Source organism: Strix uralensis, chromosome 6, assembly GCF_047716275.1.
Source record: "Strix uralensis isolate ZFMK-TIS-50842 chromosome 6, bStrUra1, whole genome shotgun sequence".
NCBI classification, from domain to species: domain Eukaryota; kingdom Metazoa; phylum Chordata; class Aves; order Strigiformes; family Strigidae; genus Strix; species Strix uralensis.
In genome coordinates, this window is record NC_133977.1 from 9,281,025 (window position 1) to 9,299,747 (window position 18,723).

General features: G+C 39.0%; 1 protein-coding gene across 2 annotated transcripts; it reads left to right on the forward strand.

Annotated features, from left to right (window-relative positions):
- The first annotated feature begins 1,912 nt into the window (after positions 1-1,912).
- ZC3H15 (zinc finger CCCH-type containing 15) lies at positions 1,913-14,423 on the forward strand. 2 transcript variants are annotated; one of them, XM_074872664.1, is made up of 10 exons: positions 1,913-2,218; positions 4,487-4,588; positions 7,046-7,157; positions 8,893-9,045; positions 10,123-10,214; positions 11,264-11,446; positions 12,140-12,286; positions 12,451-12,555; positions 12,773-12,896; positions 13,623-14,423. In XM_074872664.1, the coding sequence occupies exons 1-10, from the start codon at positions 2,141-2,143 to the stop codon at positions 13,814-13,816; spliced, it is 1,290 nt and encodes a 429-aa protein (XP_074728765.1). In that variant the 5' UTR covers positions 1,913-2,140; the 3' UTR covers positions 13,817-14,423. The 2 variants fall into 2 exon arrangements, with proteins under 2 accessions (XP_074728765.1, XP_074728764.1); XM_074872663.1 differs by lacking the exon at positions 1,913-2,218 and adding an exon at positions 2,392-2,714.
- The last annotated feature ends 4,300 nt before the right edge of the window (positions 14,424-18,723 follow it).

Consider the following 18,723-nt stretch of genomic DNA (forward strand, 5'->3'; position numbering starts at 1 on the left):
CCTTGCATTCTTCTGTCTGCACTAACTTTCTCCCAGCGCGGCCCAGACTCCTACAAAGATTTGTGCCATTCTTGGTGGAACTCAAACTCAACCTTGGCTTTATGAAAGAAAATGAAGAGGATAAATGGAAAGCTTATCTTCCCTCTGGCAGACTAACATCGTTTCACACATTGAAACCTGATCCACTTCTCATAAAGTACAGCATACCTTCTGCACAGAGAAAGACTGCTTATGTGCAAGGGATGGTTTATTAGCAGAGTTGCCCTGGGCAGTAGGTACCTAATGTTCAAACATTTGAGCTCGCTGCAGTACCAGAGTCTCTCCTGTTAATCCTTAGCGAGCGTGTGTCCATGCACCCAACACAAAGTTCAGCACTGGGGTTGTTTTTTGGAGGCAGTCTTTAAAAAAAAAACATATCCTGTGTGGGCCAACAGTGATTCAGCACTGGGGTGCTCCCTGAAGACAAGGTGGGTGCTGGTTGTTGCCCTACATCTAGTTGCTCTGAAATCCACTGGCAGGCTGCTCCCCTCAGGCCTTCTGAGCGCTGTGCCGTGGCACTGATGAGGGGGCCTGACTCCCTAAGGCTGACCCTTGTCCTGAGCCTTTCCTTGCACCTCTGCAGGTAACACAAATATGTACCCAACCACATTCTGCATCCATTTAGGCAGTCATTATGCTTCTTGCTGCTTTCCAGATTGCTGCCAGTCAGAGAGGGACCTGGGGGTGTTGATTGACAGCCGGCTGAACATGAGCCAGCAGTGTGCCCAGGTGGCCAAGAAGGCCAATGGCATCCTGGCTTGTATCAGCAATAGCGTGGCCAGCAGGGACAGGGAAGGGATCTTACCCCTGTACTCGGCACTGGTGAGGCCGCCCCTCGATGACTGGGTTCAGTTTTGGGCCCCTCACTACAAAAAGGACATTGAATTACTGGAGCATATCCAGAGAAGGGCAACAAAGCTGGTGAAGGGCCTGGAACACATGTCGTATGAGGAACAGCTGAGGGAACTGGGGGTGTTTAGTCTGGAAAAGAGGAGGCTGAGGGGAGACCTCATCGCCCTCTACAACTACCTGAAAGAAGGTTGCAGAGAGCTGGGGATGAGTCTCTTTAACCAAGTAATAAGCGATAGGACAAGAGGGAATGGCCTCAAGTTGCGCCAGGGAAGGTTTAGACTAGATATTGGGAAGTATTTATTTACAGAACGGGTTGTTAGACGTTGGAATGGGCTGCCCAGGGAGGTGGTGGAGTCCCCATCCCTGGAGGTGTTTAAGAGTCAGGCTGACATAGCGCTGAGGGATATGGTGTAGTTGGAAACTGTCAGTGTTAGGTTAATGGTCGGACTAGATGATCTTCAAGGTCTTTTCCAACCTAGACGATTCTGTGATTCCTTGAGGCCTTGGCGCTGGCAGAGGCAAGAGCTGGCTGCCTACAGGGCCTGCCGGTGTTTAGCCGGGTCCAGGCTCTTCACGGCAGCAAGTTCAAGAGGCTGCTCTCTGACAGGTCGCTGTCTCTGAAGGCGGTGGAAGGAAGCGCGTCTCCATCCAGCCACTGCTCATGACGGGAACAGGGTACCGTTCCCACTGGGGAACCGCTCCCTGACCCCCAGAAGGCGGCGTTCCTCGTGCTGGGCAGGGATTCGGTCGGGGGGCTGCCATCGCCCCGGCCGATCAGGCGTGACCAAGCAGACGGCTCTGGGAGTCCACGCCCGTTACTGCCAACGGCCCCTTCCCCAGGCTCAGAGTAGGCGGCGGCGGGAAGGCGCCTCGGGGACACACGCGGCGACCGACGCCACAGACCGTGGCCCGGCCTCCCGCCGCGGGGCGGGGCGGGACAGCGCGGGCGGCGGGGGGCCCGCCCCGCCGTGACGTCAGGCGGAGCGCCCGGCCGTCGCCCCGCTGCGCGCTGCCTGCCGGGAGGTGACCGGGCCCTCGCGCGCTGCCCAGCTTTCAGCGCGCGGCGCGCCCCGCGCTGCCTTCCCAGTGTGCTCCGCGGCCGCCGGTGTTGCGAGCGGCCTCGGTTGCGCCTCCCCGGCGGCGGCGCCGTCCTGTCCTGTCCCGTCCCACTCCGCCCCGCTCCGCTCCGCCCTCCCCGCGGCCCTGAGAGCCCCCGAGCGAGAGCCGCGGCCGCTCCGCCCTCCCCGCCATGCCCCCCAAGAAGCAGCAGCAGCCGGCGGGGGGCAGCAAGAAGGCGGACCAGAAGAAGAAGGAGAAGATCATCGAGGTGAGGCGAGCAGGGCCGCGCCGGGCCCGGGGGGCCGCGGCCGGCACCGGGCGGGCCGCTCCCGCGCCGCGGCCCTCTCCCTGCCTTGCTGGGGCCTCCCCCTTCCTGCCGCTGCCCCTGCGACGCGGACAGCTCTCTGCCGGCCGCCTGGCTGCGGGAGCAGGGACGTGGCTGCCGGCGGCAGCCGCCCTCCGCGAGAGCCCGCCGTCGGGGCCCGCGGGCAGCCGGGCCCGCAGGCCGGCTCTGAGCTGAAGCGGTCAAGGAGATGGCTGTAAAGCCAACAACTTGGCCCGCAGAGTCGATGGGTGTCGTAGCCCAGCCCAGCAGCACCGCGCCGGGGGATGCTGGTTCCCTTCGCGGCCCCGGCGCTGCCCACATCTGTCAAGTCACTGACTGTCGTCGCCCTTTAAGTTGTGCTGGTGGCTGCTGCGCTTCTGGGCCTGGGGTTTGGGTTCGCAGCCTGGACGTTTTCAGGCCAGAGCTGTCTGGACTGAAGGTGATCTGACAAGAGTGCTCTTCGTTTTTTTCTTTCTTGCCCTTTCACTTCTCTTATCTCTATATGTGTGTCTGCATCAGAGTCCAGCTCTCTGAAGCGTAGGTTTGCATTTCTCACTCAGTTTAAAACACGTGTGGTTTGTTTTGGGTTTTCTTGATACAGTTTGACCTGTGTGGCTAAGGAGGCATTTCCTGGAATAACAGTTTAGTAAGTCTTGCGTAGAAGTTGAATGCAAACCGATTTGAAGATTAATCAGTAATATCTTATACTCTAATCAAACTTCTGATGCTCAATTCCATGGTAAAACCAGATTTTTAAAAAGCTGCTAGAGGTGTGTGTTAGTTATTAGGATAGTTAGGCAAATCTTATGCTACCCAAAAAAAAAGTTGAGAGTACAAGAAGAAAGCAGTAATAGAAAATTAAATGTTTGCGTGCATCTGTTGGTATGAAAGTTAGTAGTTGCTCAGCTGTTTAGGCAGAACATCCGTGTAATGCCAGTGTTCTTTTAAATCTAGCACTGCAGATTATTATTTCCATGTTCTCTGGAAATGTTAGGTTAGAGTGGTTGTTCTTGCTCTCTGTTGGCTACATAGGAACATTCTGCTTTTTTTTACCAAAAAATGCAGTTGAAAGGGGAAAAAGTTGCATTGATTATTAAAAATAATTTATTACATAATTCAAATACACAAGGATTACATACCCCATGTGGCATTTGCCACAGAAATCAAGTGTGTGAATGATCTATTCTTTCTCAACTAGTTATTTTGATAAATTACAGACTTTTTAAGTTAGCATAATGTAACAGAGGACTAGCTGCTGTTGATAGAGGATACATTGTAAATGAAAACAAGGTGATTCTGGAGATTTGGAACTGTTTGTTCTATAATCCTTTTATAATATATTTTTGGATTGTTAGGGTTTCCAAAAGCATGTTTGAACAGAGGTATTGCCACTGGATGAACATGCTGCTTGTTTCTGGAAGGAAAAAAAATGTTGGTATCAAGTGAAAGGCATGGATAGGTTTTTAGTGTAGGTATCTCAGTTATAAAAAATAACTTCTGCTTCAGATACTTGTGTGAGAGTGAGCTGTCTTTTTTTTTTTTTCTGAAATTTTTAAGAGGTTTGGTATAGAAACCTGTCTCTTAAAATAAAACTGGAGATGCAGAGGAAGATTTGGTTCAGGCAGTAAACAGAAACTTCTTGCAGTGGAGTTTAGGAAGTACAAGCACCTGTGTTGACTTGACATAGGGGAAGGGCTTATCTTCAGATTAGTACAGTTAGAAAATGAAAAGCTTAAAATACTTGAAAATAGAAAGTAATATGTTACATATGGCAATATTAATCTGCATAACAAATATATAACATTTATGTATGAATACTTGAAGATAAAAGTGATAAGGTGATTTTTAGGTAGATAGGTGGAAAAAAGCAGTATTTATGGTTATACAGTCTTCATATTGTCCTCAGATGTCACTAGGGTAGTCACCAAACACTGTGTATATATTCACCCTAATGCTTGGACTCAAGTAGGTCTGGTGATGAAAGCAGTAACTCTCAGAAAAGTAGCATATAGTTGGTTCTTTTGAAAAGCAAATTTTAAAGTTGATGTGAGGGCTCTAAATATTGTCTGTACTGTTTCTTGGATTGCTTGTGTTGCTAGAGGAAATAGTCTGTTAAACTGAAAACCTGAGAGGAGTGGCAAGTCTCTTTTTTTTTTTGTAACAACTTCAACTTGTTTCAATTAATGTGGCTGTATTTATCTCTTGATTTAGGACAAAACATTTGGTCTAAAGAATAAAAAAGGTGCAAAACAACAGAAATTTATTAAGGCTGTGACTCACCAGGTTAAATTTGGTCAGCAAAATCCACGTCAGGTAAGCATTTATTCTGCAATGTTTTCCCACTGTGTAGGCAAATCATCTTTCAATATAAAGTAGATCATCATATAATGCTGAAGTAGTGAAAATTTGAGATGTTACTTGCCTAATGTATTGTGACTAGCACAGTTTTAACTAATAGTATTCTTGCAAAACTTGTCTAGCTGAGAATTATGTACCTATGTAAAGGTAGTACAGAGTGTGGGGTTTTGCAGGTTTAAAAAATACAAAATTAAAACACAACCCCCACAAACTCAACTAACAAGGGGTTTTTTTTGTTTACATAGTATTCTAATAGTGACATAATGAAGTTTAAGGTATACCTGAAATCAAATTGTAGAAACTGGCCATCAGCAAAATACAGTTGCACATTCTTTCATTTTTTTCTGTTTAATTCCCACCTAATCTAAGAAACAGTGAACACTTACAAATAACAATAGTTATTACTAATACTAAAACTGTAATTGGGGGAAGATTAAAAAAAAGTATAAGCCCATATGTGCTTGTGTTCTACTTCTGGAAGTATTTATTATAACTTCAAGTGGAAGCAAATATGACAAGTCTGCATCTATTGGTGAACTGATCAAACAAACTGAAATTTTGAACCAGTGTCTACTACTATGCTGCTCTTTTGTATGATGAAGTAAAACGTGATGTCACTGAGATACAATGTTTAGATTATACTGAATCAGAAAGCACGGATTTCGTGAAAATATTATTATCCTGAAAGTGAGCCAGGTTTCTTATTTGTGTAGTGCTAGGGAAGCTAGTTGTTAAGTATTTACACAGCTTCCTGTTCTATGAATAAGCATGTAAATAATTGCATTTGTGTCAGCTAAATTCATGATGGCATAATTTATGTTAAATTCCTTACATAACATAAAGATTAACTAACAAATGTCAAGTACAACTTTAAAAGTAAAGTTGATATTTGGGTCACCAGATCTAATAATTTCTTGTAGTGGAAAGGACTACTTGATGTCACATCAAAAATATTGGCGTTACGCAGACTGTTCTGAAATTTCTATATGAAATCCCTGAATCTGTAGCATGTGTAGGATTACCAATATGTAAATTAGCCAACCTAAAATAATTTGTTTCTCAAATGCTTGTAGCTATTGACTGATGGATGTCAGAGCCACTGTCTACCACTCTGCTCTTCTTTTGTATGATGAAGTAAATCATAGAAAAGTAAATATAATACCTTGTAAAATAGTTTTCACTTAGGGCTGTCCCTGAGAAAGACAGAATGCTTTAAAGCTTTAAAGCTTTAAAGCAATTTTTCTTGTGTCCTGAGATACAAATGTAAATGCTGTCAAGGTTTTGTTGTGTGTTTTGGGTTTTTTTGCTGTGTGTTTTTTTTTTTTTTTATTTAAAAAGCAAGCTTTATCTTCATGCTTTTAGAACACTAGGGTAAAACAAAAGCATTCGTAAAGTACTGCTTTTTGTAGTTGGCATATGGGGGTCTGCATGTTATAAAATAGGATTCGTGAACTTACAGTACGAAAACTGACCAAACTAATTCCCTTTTAAAACAATTTGGTGTGTTTTTTGTCAAAATCACCAGAACAAAGCTCCTTTTTTAATATTACACTGTATTTTACCGATGAAGTACCCCACATATTTATATAGTGGCCTTAGTCTCACTTCGCTTCCCTTAAGGATAAGAGTCAAGTAATCTAATGTTTTTGCTATGTGCTCTTTCATCTGTCTTCATCCCTCTCTACCACTCTGGTATTGATATGGGTCTTTTCTGCCTTATCCAAAAAGAGTAAGGCAGAGTCAGGTTTTTTTTTCTTATACACAAACTTTGCGTTTCCTAGGTGAGCTTGTTTTTCAGTACTTGGCCTCTAGTGCCTATGAAATAAATGTTCTTGTCTTAAAAGCCACTGGTTATCCATGAAACATTCATATGCTGAATTGATATAAATTCAGACAAATGGTGTTCTAAAAGCAGTTCCCAACTTCTACAGACAGATTTCCTGGAATTGCCACTGGTATACGTGAAGAGAAAGAGCAAAGCAGCTCGTAGGGGACTAAAGATGGGCTTTTTGCACAGATCCTGAAGCAGCTGCATTGAACAGTTGCAATGCTAAAGTGTCGCAAAGGAGCACCTAACTTTTCCTCTCCTGGTCTCAGTATCTTTCACTTGACTTCCTAGCCTATAAAGGTGGAATAGAGGTAACTGTGTCCTCTAATGGTACCAACCAGCATCTCACATCTCTGACAAAATGCATTTGAAATCTCTTCTGTTGGAAAGGTCAGTACCACTAGATGGCACTGGCCATGCATGCAAGGGCAGGAATTCTGAGAAATTCAGCAATCACAGGTTCTTGCCCTTCTTCCCTTGTAAACTAACTTAGAATGATTTGCTATTTTAATGTACAGTTCATGTGATGTGAGTAATGTCATTCTAATTTTATATTAATAACTTCAAATTTGGGGTCATTATAGGCTGCTCAAACAGAAAGCGAGAAGAAATTAAAGAAAGAAGATAAGAAAAAAGAATTACAAGAATTAAATGAACTCTTCAAGCCTGTGGTTGCTGCGCAGAAAATTAGCAAAGGTATGAGTAATTAAATTCTCTCCATTTATGTTCTCTTATTCATATATCTACTTCAGGTAAAACAACCCTTTAAAAATGCCAGTTTGTTTTTTTATAAAGTAGGTATGTTTGTTTCCTTTTCTATCTAGTGTACCAAGTAGTTTGTCAGTAATGATTTGACTTTTTTTTTTTTTAGGAAGTCATCTGGGGTTACTAGATCATTAGAATATCAAAAGCTACTTTGATATCAGCAGAGCGGCTGTAGATAATTTGCTGTATTCAGGTTCATTAATTAGATGTCTCTGAGTGGCATGATTTTTTTGTGTGTGTGATGGTATTTAAGGCAGCCTATCTCCGCAGGGAAATGTGAATATCCAGGTATTACAAGGAATATGATAACTATTGTCTTCACAGAAAACTTGGATTCAATTAGGACAGTAAAATTTTTCCAATTACTTCTGTCCCACTTCACACGCAACAGTGGGACTTGATTTTGGAAGTGTGGTCTTACTTGAGCTCAGTTATGGAACAAACTCGTTTTGTGATGAAATGTAAGTTCAGGAGTGTTTGATGCTTTTAGGAAACTCTACAGTTGGCTGCCATGTGGGAGAAAAAAAAAATAAAGCATACTTTTCGGAATAAACCAAATGTTATCAGCTCTCTGCTTTATTTATCTTCTGGAACTAAGGAAATTATGCGCAATAATTTTTGATTAAAGAAGTGTGATTTCCATATATGTTTTTAAAGCAAACCTGATATTTGCGCGTTGTGGCACTTAGTACCAACAAAGGCCAATTTTCTGTTTATGATGTGCAGTGTTCAGCTTTCTCCAAATAAAGGAGCACTTAGACTTCAGAAGACTAACACTGTCCTAATTAAAGCTTTGGCTTTCTATTGAGATAGTTCTCCTTGTTGGTAATATTACCTGAAGTTCTTTTATGGATCTGCTCAGTGTTTAAAACTAGATTTTTAGATAAGATTTTAACAGGTGTTGCTGTACATACTTAAGTCACTGGTGACTTGCACCAAATGTAAAATCAGCAAGTGAAAAACTTGAGCTTAAAATCTTACATGAGCACTTAAAGAATATTACAAGTAAAGCATTTCTGATTTAGTCATGTTCAATAAATACATTTCTACTTGCTTGCTTTCTTTTTCTCACCTCTTAGTCAAATTATTCGTTTAGTGGGACAATATTCACTTAAACTGTAGTTAGGTTGATTGAATAGTTCATATTATAACAACAGTTGCTTATTTTGGGGGCTGTGAGCAGCTGTCTTATTTCTATTATGAGAGCAAGTAAGTGGTCTGAATGAGTGCAGGGTAGATTATTATAATTTATTCTAGTATGTTGTTGATCTGCTAAGGAAAGGCCGACAGCCAGAAGATACTTTATTGTGTATTAGAGGCAAAAATAGCTTATTGTATAGCAAAGAAGTTGCACAGAGTGATATTTCATATGTATTTTATTATATGAATGAATAATTCACTCAGGCACTACTATCCATATTTCTTCGAGTCAAGTGCCAGCTTTGATACTCAATGTAAATATCCTGCTATACAAAGTAAATATGATGTGTTCAGGACATGGAGTATTTACTTGTGGTGAACTTCACATTAAATAACTTTCATTTTTAAAAACATGTTTCTCTACAGACCCTAAAGATTGTATGATCCTAGACCTTGTTCTCAGAACTTGTAATATACAGCTTTTGCCTAAAAATAGTATTAAAATATAAAAACTTTGTCTACTCAGGTGCTGACCCCAAATCTGTAGTTTGTGCTTTCTTCAAGCAAGGACAATGCACTAAAGGGGACAAGTGCAAGTTTTCTCATGATTTGTCTTTGGAAAGGAAGTGTGAAAAACGAAGTGTCTACATTGATGCAAGAGATGAAGACCTGGAAAAAGGTATAATACTTCTAGGAAATGGTTACTAAACTATTCTGAATCCATAAAAAATGGGTTTTTAAGGTCAAGAGTCATGTGTTGTGATTATGATCCTGAAGAGCCTGGTCAATGACAAAGGCAACCCATACCACTATGTTCAGAATTATGAACAACAGTGAAACTTGCTTTAAACAGCGTGCTCACAAGTATTCTTTAGACTTTGTTTAGAAAAAGAAGTATGACCTAGTGATACTGGATGGTAGTTTTTTTAATTCTGCTGTGTAACATATTGTACATACAACTAACAAGTTGTACAGTATTTGGTCTGTCTTATAGTTGCTAGTTTCCAGGTTCTATAAAACAGAAGTGCAAAAGGAGGAAGGGTGATAAGCAACTATAGCTGACTTCCAGAGTATTATTAGTGTTTGCCCAAATGTGCACACTTCTGGAATTCAGGATACTTCGGAATTTTTTCTGTGACTATCTCCTTTCCCCAGACCTTAGCCAACAAACTTAGCCAGTTTGTTGGCTAAGTACTCTGGATTTTACTTTTACTTAGCAGGGGCTAGAGGTTTTATAGTCAAAATAATTTTTTTTTTGTTTTTCCACAATTCATCATGTCCCAGTCTTTATTTAAATTTTAGCCTCTGTCATCCTAAATGAATATGATAGGATCCCAGAGTTTCACTACTACTGTTACCACAGAAAACTTGATACTGTCTCTTTTGATCCTTAAGCTATGTTACCTGCATTTCTGGACATTAGCCTCTAAATTCAGCCTCTCTTATTCAGTCATCTTCCTTTTCTTTTCCCTTGTCCGCACTCAGTAGTGTACAGATAGAAGGACACATTTTTTAGTCTTTAACTGAAACACACTTTATGCACATCAAAATCTAATTTTCTAAGGCTTTTGAGGAAGTTGTCTTGTGAGCAGCATAGGAGAGTTTGAAAACTATTATAGAAGCCTGAATTTATTTTCCATTCTATAAGCTAAAATATAAGAATTGCATATTAAAACTGTTATTAGGGAGAAAAGCAGCTTGACAGCATTGTTCAGTATTTGCAATTTTTGTGAAACCATCTGTTATCTTTTTATAGATACAATGGATAACTGGGATGAGAAGAAGCTGGAAGAAGTGGTGAACAAGAAGCATGGTGAGGCGGAAAAGAAAAAACCCAAAACTCAAATAGTATGTCTTTTCTTTTTATTGAGCTGTAGTAGAGAAAATTAACTGCAGACTGGTATCAGATATGTTTATTGAAAGATTTTGAATAGACTATTATAACCATATTCTGAGTATACAGTTGGGCTGATAGTATTTCTAGTAACGTATTTTAAAAAGACAAACCCACCCCAAAGCTCTCGGAGTCATAAGGTCTTTTCTCATGTAAAATATAAGATGAAGTGCTTTCAAAATAGAAATGCCAAAGGAATCAGTAATGTATCTAATGCGTCCTATCTGCTTAGAAGATTCAAGTATTGTGGTTAGTTAGGTCTGTCATCTCATTCCAGCAACTGCCATATATATTGGCTTATTTATGTACTGGGTGATGCATAAGCGTGTAAGTTTAGATACTCTCCTGTAGGCTGAAATTTACTGATTGAGTCATTTTTTAGTTCCTGACCTCTAACTTCAAAAATATTCTTTAGTTTGTGCACTAAATGGTATAATATCTTAATCTCTTTTTCATTCTTCAGAACTATTTCTCCTTGTTTTCAGTACCAAATAATTAAATGTTCTATTGATACTGCCTAAACTTGAAAAGGCTAAACTTTTTTATGGCTAAGTGTGAACTATGATTTGCTTGTTAAAAGTTCCAGAATGGTATCTTTACCTCAGGATCATGAGCTGGAAGGCTTAACATCTGAGGCAGAGTCATTTTATTTTGATTAAAATAACACTGATGTTGGTGAGCAGGAAGAGACAGACTGTCAACGTGCTTTTGCATGTGCTGCTGGGTTCACAGCAGTACACAGCTGCCAGTCTCCTGAGTCATTCTGTCTTTTTAAATTGGCAGTATATTAAGGGGAAAAAGCTGCTGACTACATGTGTTTTAGATAATTAGTTGTACTTCTTTTGTCTACTTGATTAGTAGCGATGCATTTCACATGTTTCTTCAGTTTTGAGCACAACCAGCTTTGAATTACTGTACTTCTGACATGTAGTAGCTATACATGTAGTGTAAATTGCTGGGGATGAAATGAGAACACAGTGCTAACAACCATTGTTTTATACAGGTCTGCAAATACTTCCTTGATGCTATTGAAAACAACAAATATGGATGGTTTTGGGTCTGTCCAGGCGGAGGAGACAACTGCATGTATCGCCATGCTCTCCCTCCAGGTTTTGTATTAAAAAAAGACAAAAAGAAGGAGGAGAAGCAAGATGAAATTTCTTTAGAAGATCTAATAGAAAAAGAGGTAAAGTTGTCAGACAGGTACCTTTTGGTGGTATTTGTTTTTGTTACTCTGCAGAGACAGTTGTAAATAACTTCCTAAATAATAATTAACAAGTATAAAATGTTTTTATAGCTGTATGAGCTAGGATGAAGGATATGGAGTATTTTATTCATGTTTTTGTTCAGAAACTATTACCTAGTGAAGAGACTAAACTATAGCTGCATACTTAATGCAGGTGTTGCTAATCCATTTTTAGGAGGCTTCTATTTCTTACTGCTATGTTTCCTTTATTACAACTGTTTCTATGGGCCCTTCTCATCCCCAGCTCACTGCCTCCTTGGTTCTCGCATAACTCTGTAGTGAGGAAGCAACACCAAGAGAGCGGGGCCTTCTGAAGGCGTTACCTTGCTGCTCTGCTTATTTCTGTCACTATTGCCTGACAGTGTCAAATTGAGGAGAACCTGAGATGCTATTGTTGGTTTCTTTCCTCTTCCACTTACATGTTAACTTTCATGTCGACTCATCTCACTAACTGGAAAATTGTGTGTTGAGTCAAATTTTAAGTTGGTGGTGCATGTTAAACAGTGGTGAGAGTGAAGAAGGAATTAGAAAGAAATGTTTTCAATTAGTTTCTGGAGAAGACTAATTAAATCTCTGATTTGTTATACCCTTTGGAAACAATTCCTAGTATTAATCAATCTCTTTACTTGACAGCGTGCTGCCTTAGGACCAAATGTTACCAAAATTACTCTAGAGTGTTTTATTGCATGGAAGAGAAGAAAAAGACAAGAAAAAATTGATAAGGCTGAGCAAGACATGGAGAGGAGGAAAGCAGATTTTAAAGCTGGCAAAGCATTGGTGGTATGTTCTACAGTCCAATTCTTAATGTAAGAAGAAAGAGTAAATAAGTTTCTGTAATAAGGTAGCTGGCCTGGAATTGCTTTGCTTTTTCTTTTCTTTCTTCTTTTTTTACAGCAGTCTAAATTTTATGAAGTGATAAATTAAGATTCTTTTTCTGTGACTAGATTAGTGGACGTGAAGTATTTGAGTTCCGACCAGAGTTGGTTGATGCAGATGATGAAGAAGCAGATGATACCCATTATATTCAAGGAACAGGAGAAGATGATGAGGTAAAGAACAGTATTAACTCAAATAATAGTTCAAGTTACATTTAAGTTTGAAAACTTTTAATTTGATAGCTCTTACAGTGCAATTAATAAGCTTGGTTCTTAATTAAACACTACTACAGAGTATATTTTATCAAAATCTTGGTGTCAAAAGGAAGATGAAAAAAATCTGTAGAAATCCTGCAGAAATTCATGCAGAGCATCTTGTTTTATTTTTCAGATGGAAGACCCTGTGTGCATAAATGATGTGGATTTGAACCTGTATGTCCCAAAGGCTGTAGATGAGATTGGTATTACTGTGGCTAGTCCTGAGCGATTCAGCACATACACAGTAGAAAAAGATGGTAAGTTCATTATTTAGGCATCACTAATATGGGATTGAATTGTTAGGAGCTTCCCAAAAGGTAGATAGAAATGAATTATTGATCTGCTGAGAAGAAGTATTTGTTTAAAAAGGGCAGGGGAGTGAAATTACTATCAATGATACGTGTAGTTACTCAAGAAAAAGCTTGTAGGAAATGCTATGCATGTCGGTTCTTAAATTCAAGTTTAAATAAAAGGTGTTTATGGCCATCTCAAGTAAATCCTTAAGATGCTTGTCTTAGCAGTTTCCCTTTTTTTTTTTTTCAGATTTAGCAAATGATTGAATAAATTGTATAAACAAAAATCCAAGCTTTTCTTCGTATTTTCTAGCTAGCTTAAGTTAACTTGGAATTTCTTAGAGGAAAGTCCTGATCTTGGTGTGCTTGTGGAATGCATACGATGAGTCTTGTAAGTGGAGACATTGAGTAGGAGCAGCTCATTAAGTTTGACCCAGTTATGAAAATAGAAGTTTGAGGAGTTAGGAGTTTGAGGTTTGTTTCTTTTTTTTTAACCTGTTTTAATAATCGATGATTCCAACCTGCATATTGATCAGGTACATGCAATTTAACCAGTGTATGTCTACATAAATTTAAAATAAAGTAACTTCTTTATAGTTTCAAAACTTTAAAGCCTGTTTAGTAGGTTTGTGAATTAGTGATTAAGAAACTTGTGACAGTGAAATGTGTAAGAATTATTTTTATTTTCAGATAATAAATTAAGTGAAGCTTCTGGTGGTGATATAAACAGCAGTGAGCAAAATGATTTAGAGGAAGATAATGATGGAGATGGGGAGTTGGAAAATGGAGTAATTGATGCAGTTCCAGTTGATGAAAATCTTTTTACTGGAGAGGACTTGGATGAACTAGAAGAAGAACTAAACACTCTTGATTTAGAAGAATGAATTAAAAACCTCAAGTGAGGAGTTAAATCTGTGACAAAGTGAAAACTGACTACGTTTTTTTTCTCCTTTTTGAATAGATTTCTTAAACAGAATGTTTATGGTTACCCAGCTGATTCTGATGGGCACATCATATACCAGGAATGTTTTCCTTCAATCTGGTTTACTTCAGTCTTGACTATGCTCACAGTAAAATGTTCAGAGTAGTTCAGAATTACCTGACAACTGAATTTGCAGAAAATGAGATTATGACTTTCAACTAAAAGTAGGAAGTGTAACTGCTTTGCCATTATGCAAGTATAAGTGGGCAATTCGATACCAGGTACAGTATAAAAATCAAAGTATACATTCTTCACCAGAACGGCATTTTTATTAGTGATTGTGTTGATTTAGAAACTGCCTGAAGTGGCTTTAGGCGGTATACTCTAATGGAGCTGATGCAGATTATGCTTCCTTAAGTGGTGATTAGCTTTATTTGATCAGCTGGATACTGAAGATTGTGAACTGGTACATCATACAATACAATATAGTGCCCTCTGTTTAAAATGTTTTAAAGTTTCCCACTGCCTTTTGCCAACAAAACTGTAAATAAAAACTATCAACTTTAAAATACCTGTGTTGATTTTTCTCTGTTAAGTGAGGATATCATACCAAACTGTTGGTAACTTCATTTTCTAATACAGTGATAAATATTTTTCTCTACAGCCCTGATACAGAAGTGATGATGTTGGCTTCAGTTAAATTAGGGCTAACTGCAGTTACAATTTTTTTTTTTCTACACATCATCATGCAGTGTAAAATTCAGCAGCTGACTTTTTTTCCCTTACTGTTTGTGGCTCCAACCCATCCATTAACTGATTTAATATATACTATAGATCACTCATTGCTATTTGAGTCTCATTCTTTCCCCACTGTGTTTTGTATGTTAGCAAAGACTTCCAGCTCAGCAGAGCAGGGATGTTATGGTCTAAAAAATGCCTGTCATATCTTTGGTGTTCTATAAATAACACAAAGTTACGCAGTAGTAAGTTGCCTCAGAGCGAAGCAGTGTTGTACCCTGCAGGGGGCACTTACTGTCAGGCTGAAATGAAGTCAACTTGTCCTTTGAAAATTCACTGAATCCCTGCCATAAAGACTTCTCAGTAGTGGTGCTTTTTCAAGGGGGCTGTAGGTTATGCCCCCTTGCCATACTACTAATAGTATCCGCAACAGTATTGCTGTACTAATGATACCATTTGTATCGATTTTTTTCTAAAGCTTTTAGATTACTACTTAAAGACCATTAAGATTTGTGGCATTGTTAGTGAGCGTTCTCAAACTGCTTTTGGGTGGTAATATTGCTTTAATGGTTATTTCTGACACTGCTAAATTGACTCTTGTATCTTGAATGCTATTTCTAAAATAGCTGACTTAGACATTTTTTGCCCTTTTTGGGATCTTTGTGGAATTTGTTTTCTCCTATAGGAACAAGAAGCAGTGTTTGGGAGAAAGAGGCCTACTGAAATTGACTTCTAAATGTAAGTGTTTAAGGAAAAACTGCAGTATCAGATATAAATATTTATTTATGGAGTTTTTTCTCCCCTGGCCATAAACAGTGTTGACAGATTATTGTATTATACTGGCTAGCAATAGGATACCTGGATATCAGGACACTTAAGAATGCAATTCATATTTGAATGTATGATGCATAATTTTTCAAAGTTGTATATTTTAAATGGGAATAAAAGTAATATAATCATTATCAAGGATGAAAATGGTTTTCTATATTTTGTGTGTTAGAGGCTGGTACATTGTATATAATACGCATCTGTTTCACTGATCTAAATAGGTTAAATCTTTGCCATGGTTGATTATTTGCATTTCACAGTGGAGGAGTGACAGGGTAACTCATACTGATTTCAACTAATAAAACACCGAGATGAGCAGAGAGGGAGTGCGTGTGCACTCTTTTGGGTTTAAAGGGCTTAGTTGTGGTGCATAACTCGTTTGTGCATGTGTCATTTAAACATTAGGACAGTCGTGTTGCATACTATTTACATATGTTGACTATCTCTAAGTTAGTTGAAGAAAAACTTATTTTCATAGGCAGTAGTTATCGACAGATTACTTCACGTGGCCAGGAAACAATAGTTTGCTATCCCTTTTTGGTTTTCACCCTTTCCTCTCAACTTATTCTAGCAGTTCTCCTGACTGGACTTGTTCTGGCCTCTTGGCTTGGTCTGTCTACATTTCTAACCATGAAAGCAGGGTGACTGGTTTTAAAGAAGACTTTGTTAATGCAGCATTCAGGCATACTTTGAAGGATTAGTAGCAATATGCTGCTACTTGTTCCTTCTGCTTGAAGATAGGCTTGAATATCACCTAGTAAAAGTTCTTAATCTTGTGAGTTACAGAAGCCTAAATTTACAGCCGATGGGGAGTTTCAGTCAATATGTGCTCAATTAAAAATGAATGCAAAGGCCTTACAGTAGATGAATTATGTTTTGGAAATGAGCGCTGTGATAGGATGGAGTCCACCTGAATGTGATTTACCAGTGAGTTGTTCCTATTGATGCAAGTTTCCTGAAATGAATCTGATGTGAAGTGGATGAGTCACTTGTGGAAAAGTGCCAGCAGTATCTTCACTTCAGTGACCATCCATCCAGTTTGTATGGGTCAAAAATACAAGTATTTCCCTCTTACAGAGCAGGAAGGCTCGGTCCAAGGCACTTACTAGATTAAGGTCAGGCTGTAAAGGGTCATAAGCCAGGGAAGAAACGCCTCTGCAAGAAACTTCATCCCTAAACCTTGCAGCCTGCACCACCGATTGCATCATCTTGTTTTTCTCGTAAATGAGTAATATGTGAGAAGTGTAATGTAGCCATGACTTTTAATATTTTCAGGAAATATGCTAGTGTACCACTCTGTCTTCACAGCACCTTTGTTACTGGACACCTGTTTAGACAAAACCAATTTAAAAAAATGCTGCAGGAAACCCATGCCTTTCCTTCCTGGTGTTTGCTATTGTGGGAGTAGAGCATTGGTTGGCTTTAAATATTGATGTTTGTTAAAATCCCATTTCCATCGCATGCAAAAACTGCCTGAACTGCTTAAACTGGCTAGCTTTAAATTCTCATAGGATTTTTTTTGAGACCTGTGCAATTTGAATTTTATGCTTGCCACTGCTTTGTTACTCAGAGCTCCCTACTTGTTTTATTATAAATGCTGTCGATGAAGGCCTGGAAAAAAATTGGAGAAAAATTAAATGTGAAGACTGACCTTAACTATTACACTATCTACTTATTTGTAACAGAAAGGTTGCCATTTCTTAATGGTCAGCACTCACCAACTGCTTTTTATCCAGGGGAGGCTTTACTATTGATAAACTTTGGGCAAAGCTCTGGTACTTTTCTTGGCAATTCAGTATTGTCATAATAGATTGTGTTTGTTTAGCAAATAGATTGTACAGGAAGAACTTACACATACAAATTAGTATGTTTTTATGAATATTTTCTTTCACAGTTCTTTAGTCAGATATATGGAATAACAAGTGCCAAAAAAGTAGTCTTGGACATTCTGAATGCTGATTTCTAGTTATCTTGCAACGTTTATGCCCCTTCTTAAAAATTACATGAATGTGATAAGCAACACAGACTTAAATACTTTGTAAGCTTATATATCTTTAAAATACCATCCTTGGAAGTTTCATAAACGGTGTTTGTTATTCTTGCTCCATATGCTGCTTTTTCATAACTTACTGAAACTGTGGAGTGATTATAAATGACTAAACTAAAAATCTTACAAGGTTAGATCTTTTTCCCTCATAGTGAAATTGTTACAGTCCAGATTTGAGGGAATGAGATTGCTCTCATATGCAAATATTTTTCATGTATATTCACCTGAAGTATCTCAGGAGAAATAACCCCCGAATAACATCAATAAAAATAGGAAGAGAATTGGAAAAATGAGATCTGGGAAGGCCAGAGGAACCACAGAAAAAGCTAACAGCAGTTGCTAACATCAGACCAAGAGAAAATTTATCACACTCTAAAAACCAGACACATGGGGAAGAAATAGGTAAGAAAAGGACAAGGTCCTGTACTTCTCAGGAGCGCTTGTCAGATGTAACGTCCAACAATTTTTAATCTACAAGATTTCCTCTACTAGATGTAGCCGGTGATGGCTTTCTCTTCCAAGTACGTTCCCTGTTTCTCCCTTGAATCCCTATACATTTTTAGCATCTTTTGGAAACCAAACAGTTCCACAGCTCTGTCTTGTTTTGAACATGACTCCTAGCTTGTAATATTAGATCTCTAAGGAAAAGTACTTAGAGGAAGTGATACCCTATGTCTTCCTTTGCTTTGACTTGATGCCAAGTAGAGAAAGTGGATATAAAAAAAGGAGTTGATGTATTCCAGTTCTGAAGAACACAATCTCTTGATATATTTCAGTGCTAGAAACATTATTTTGCACCATTAGAAGCTTTCTCAAGGTGTTTGATTCTTTGCTATGAATGGGCCTTAATCAGCAAAATCCTTAATGAAGCAAATAGTCTTTGTTCCCAGTTATGTATTGGGTGTATTTTATGTAGCTGTGATCACCTTAAGTGCTTTTACAGTGATATCTGCAAATGACCCTTATCTTTTTCCCTCATGCTAGTATTAGAGGTTTAGACGTGACCTTGGCTTTGTCTGTCGCTTTTAGTTCTTTCCTTTCAATAGATGCTCTGTCTTTTTACAGAGAGTGGCTGTTGCTGGTATTAGGAATAAGGCTGAGATGTTTTATTCATTTATGATGTTACAGCCCTAATATGTGGCCACAATAGGCTCCTTCATAGCACAGTATTGAAATGAATGGCAAAAATAATCAGTTCTTTCGATCATAAAATAGCAGCATTTCATTTGTGTTTAGTGAAAGAGACCTCAGACTAA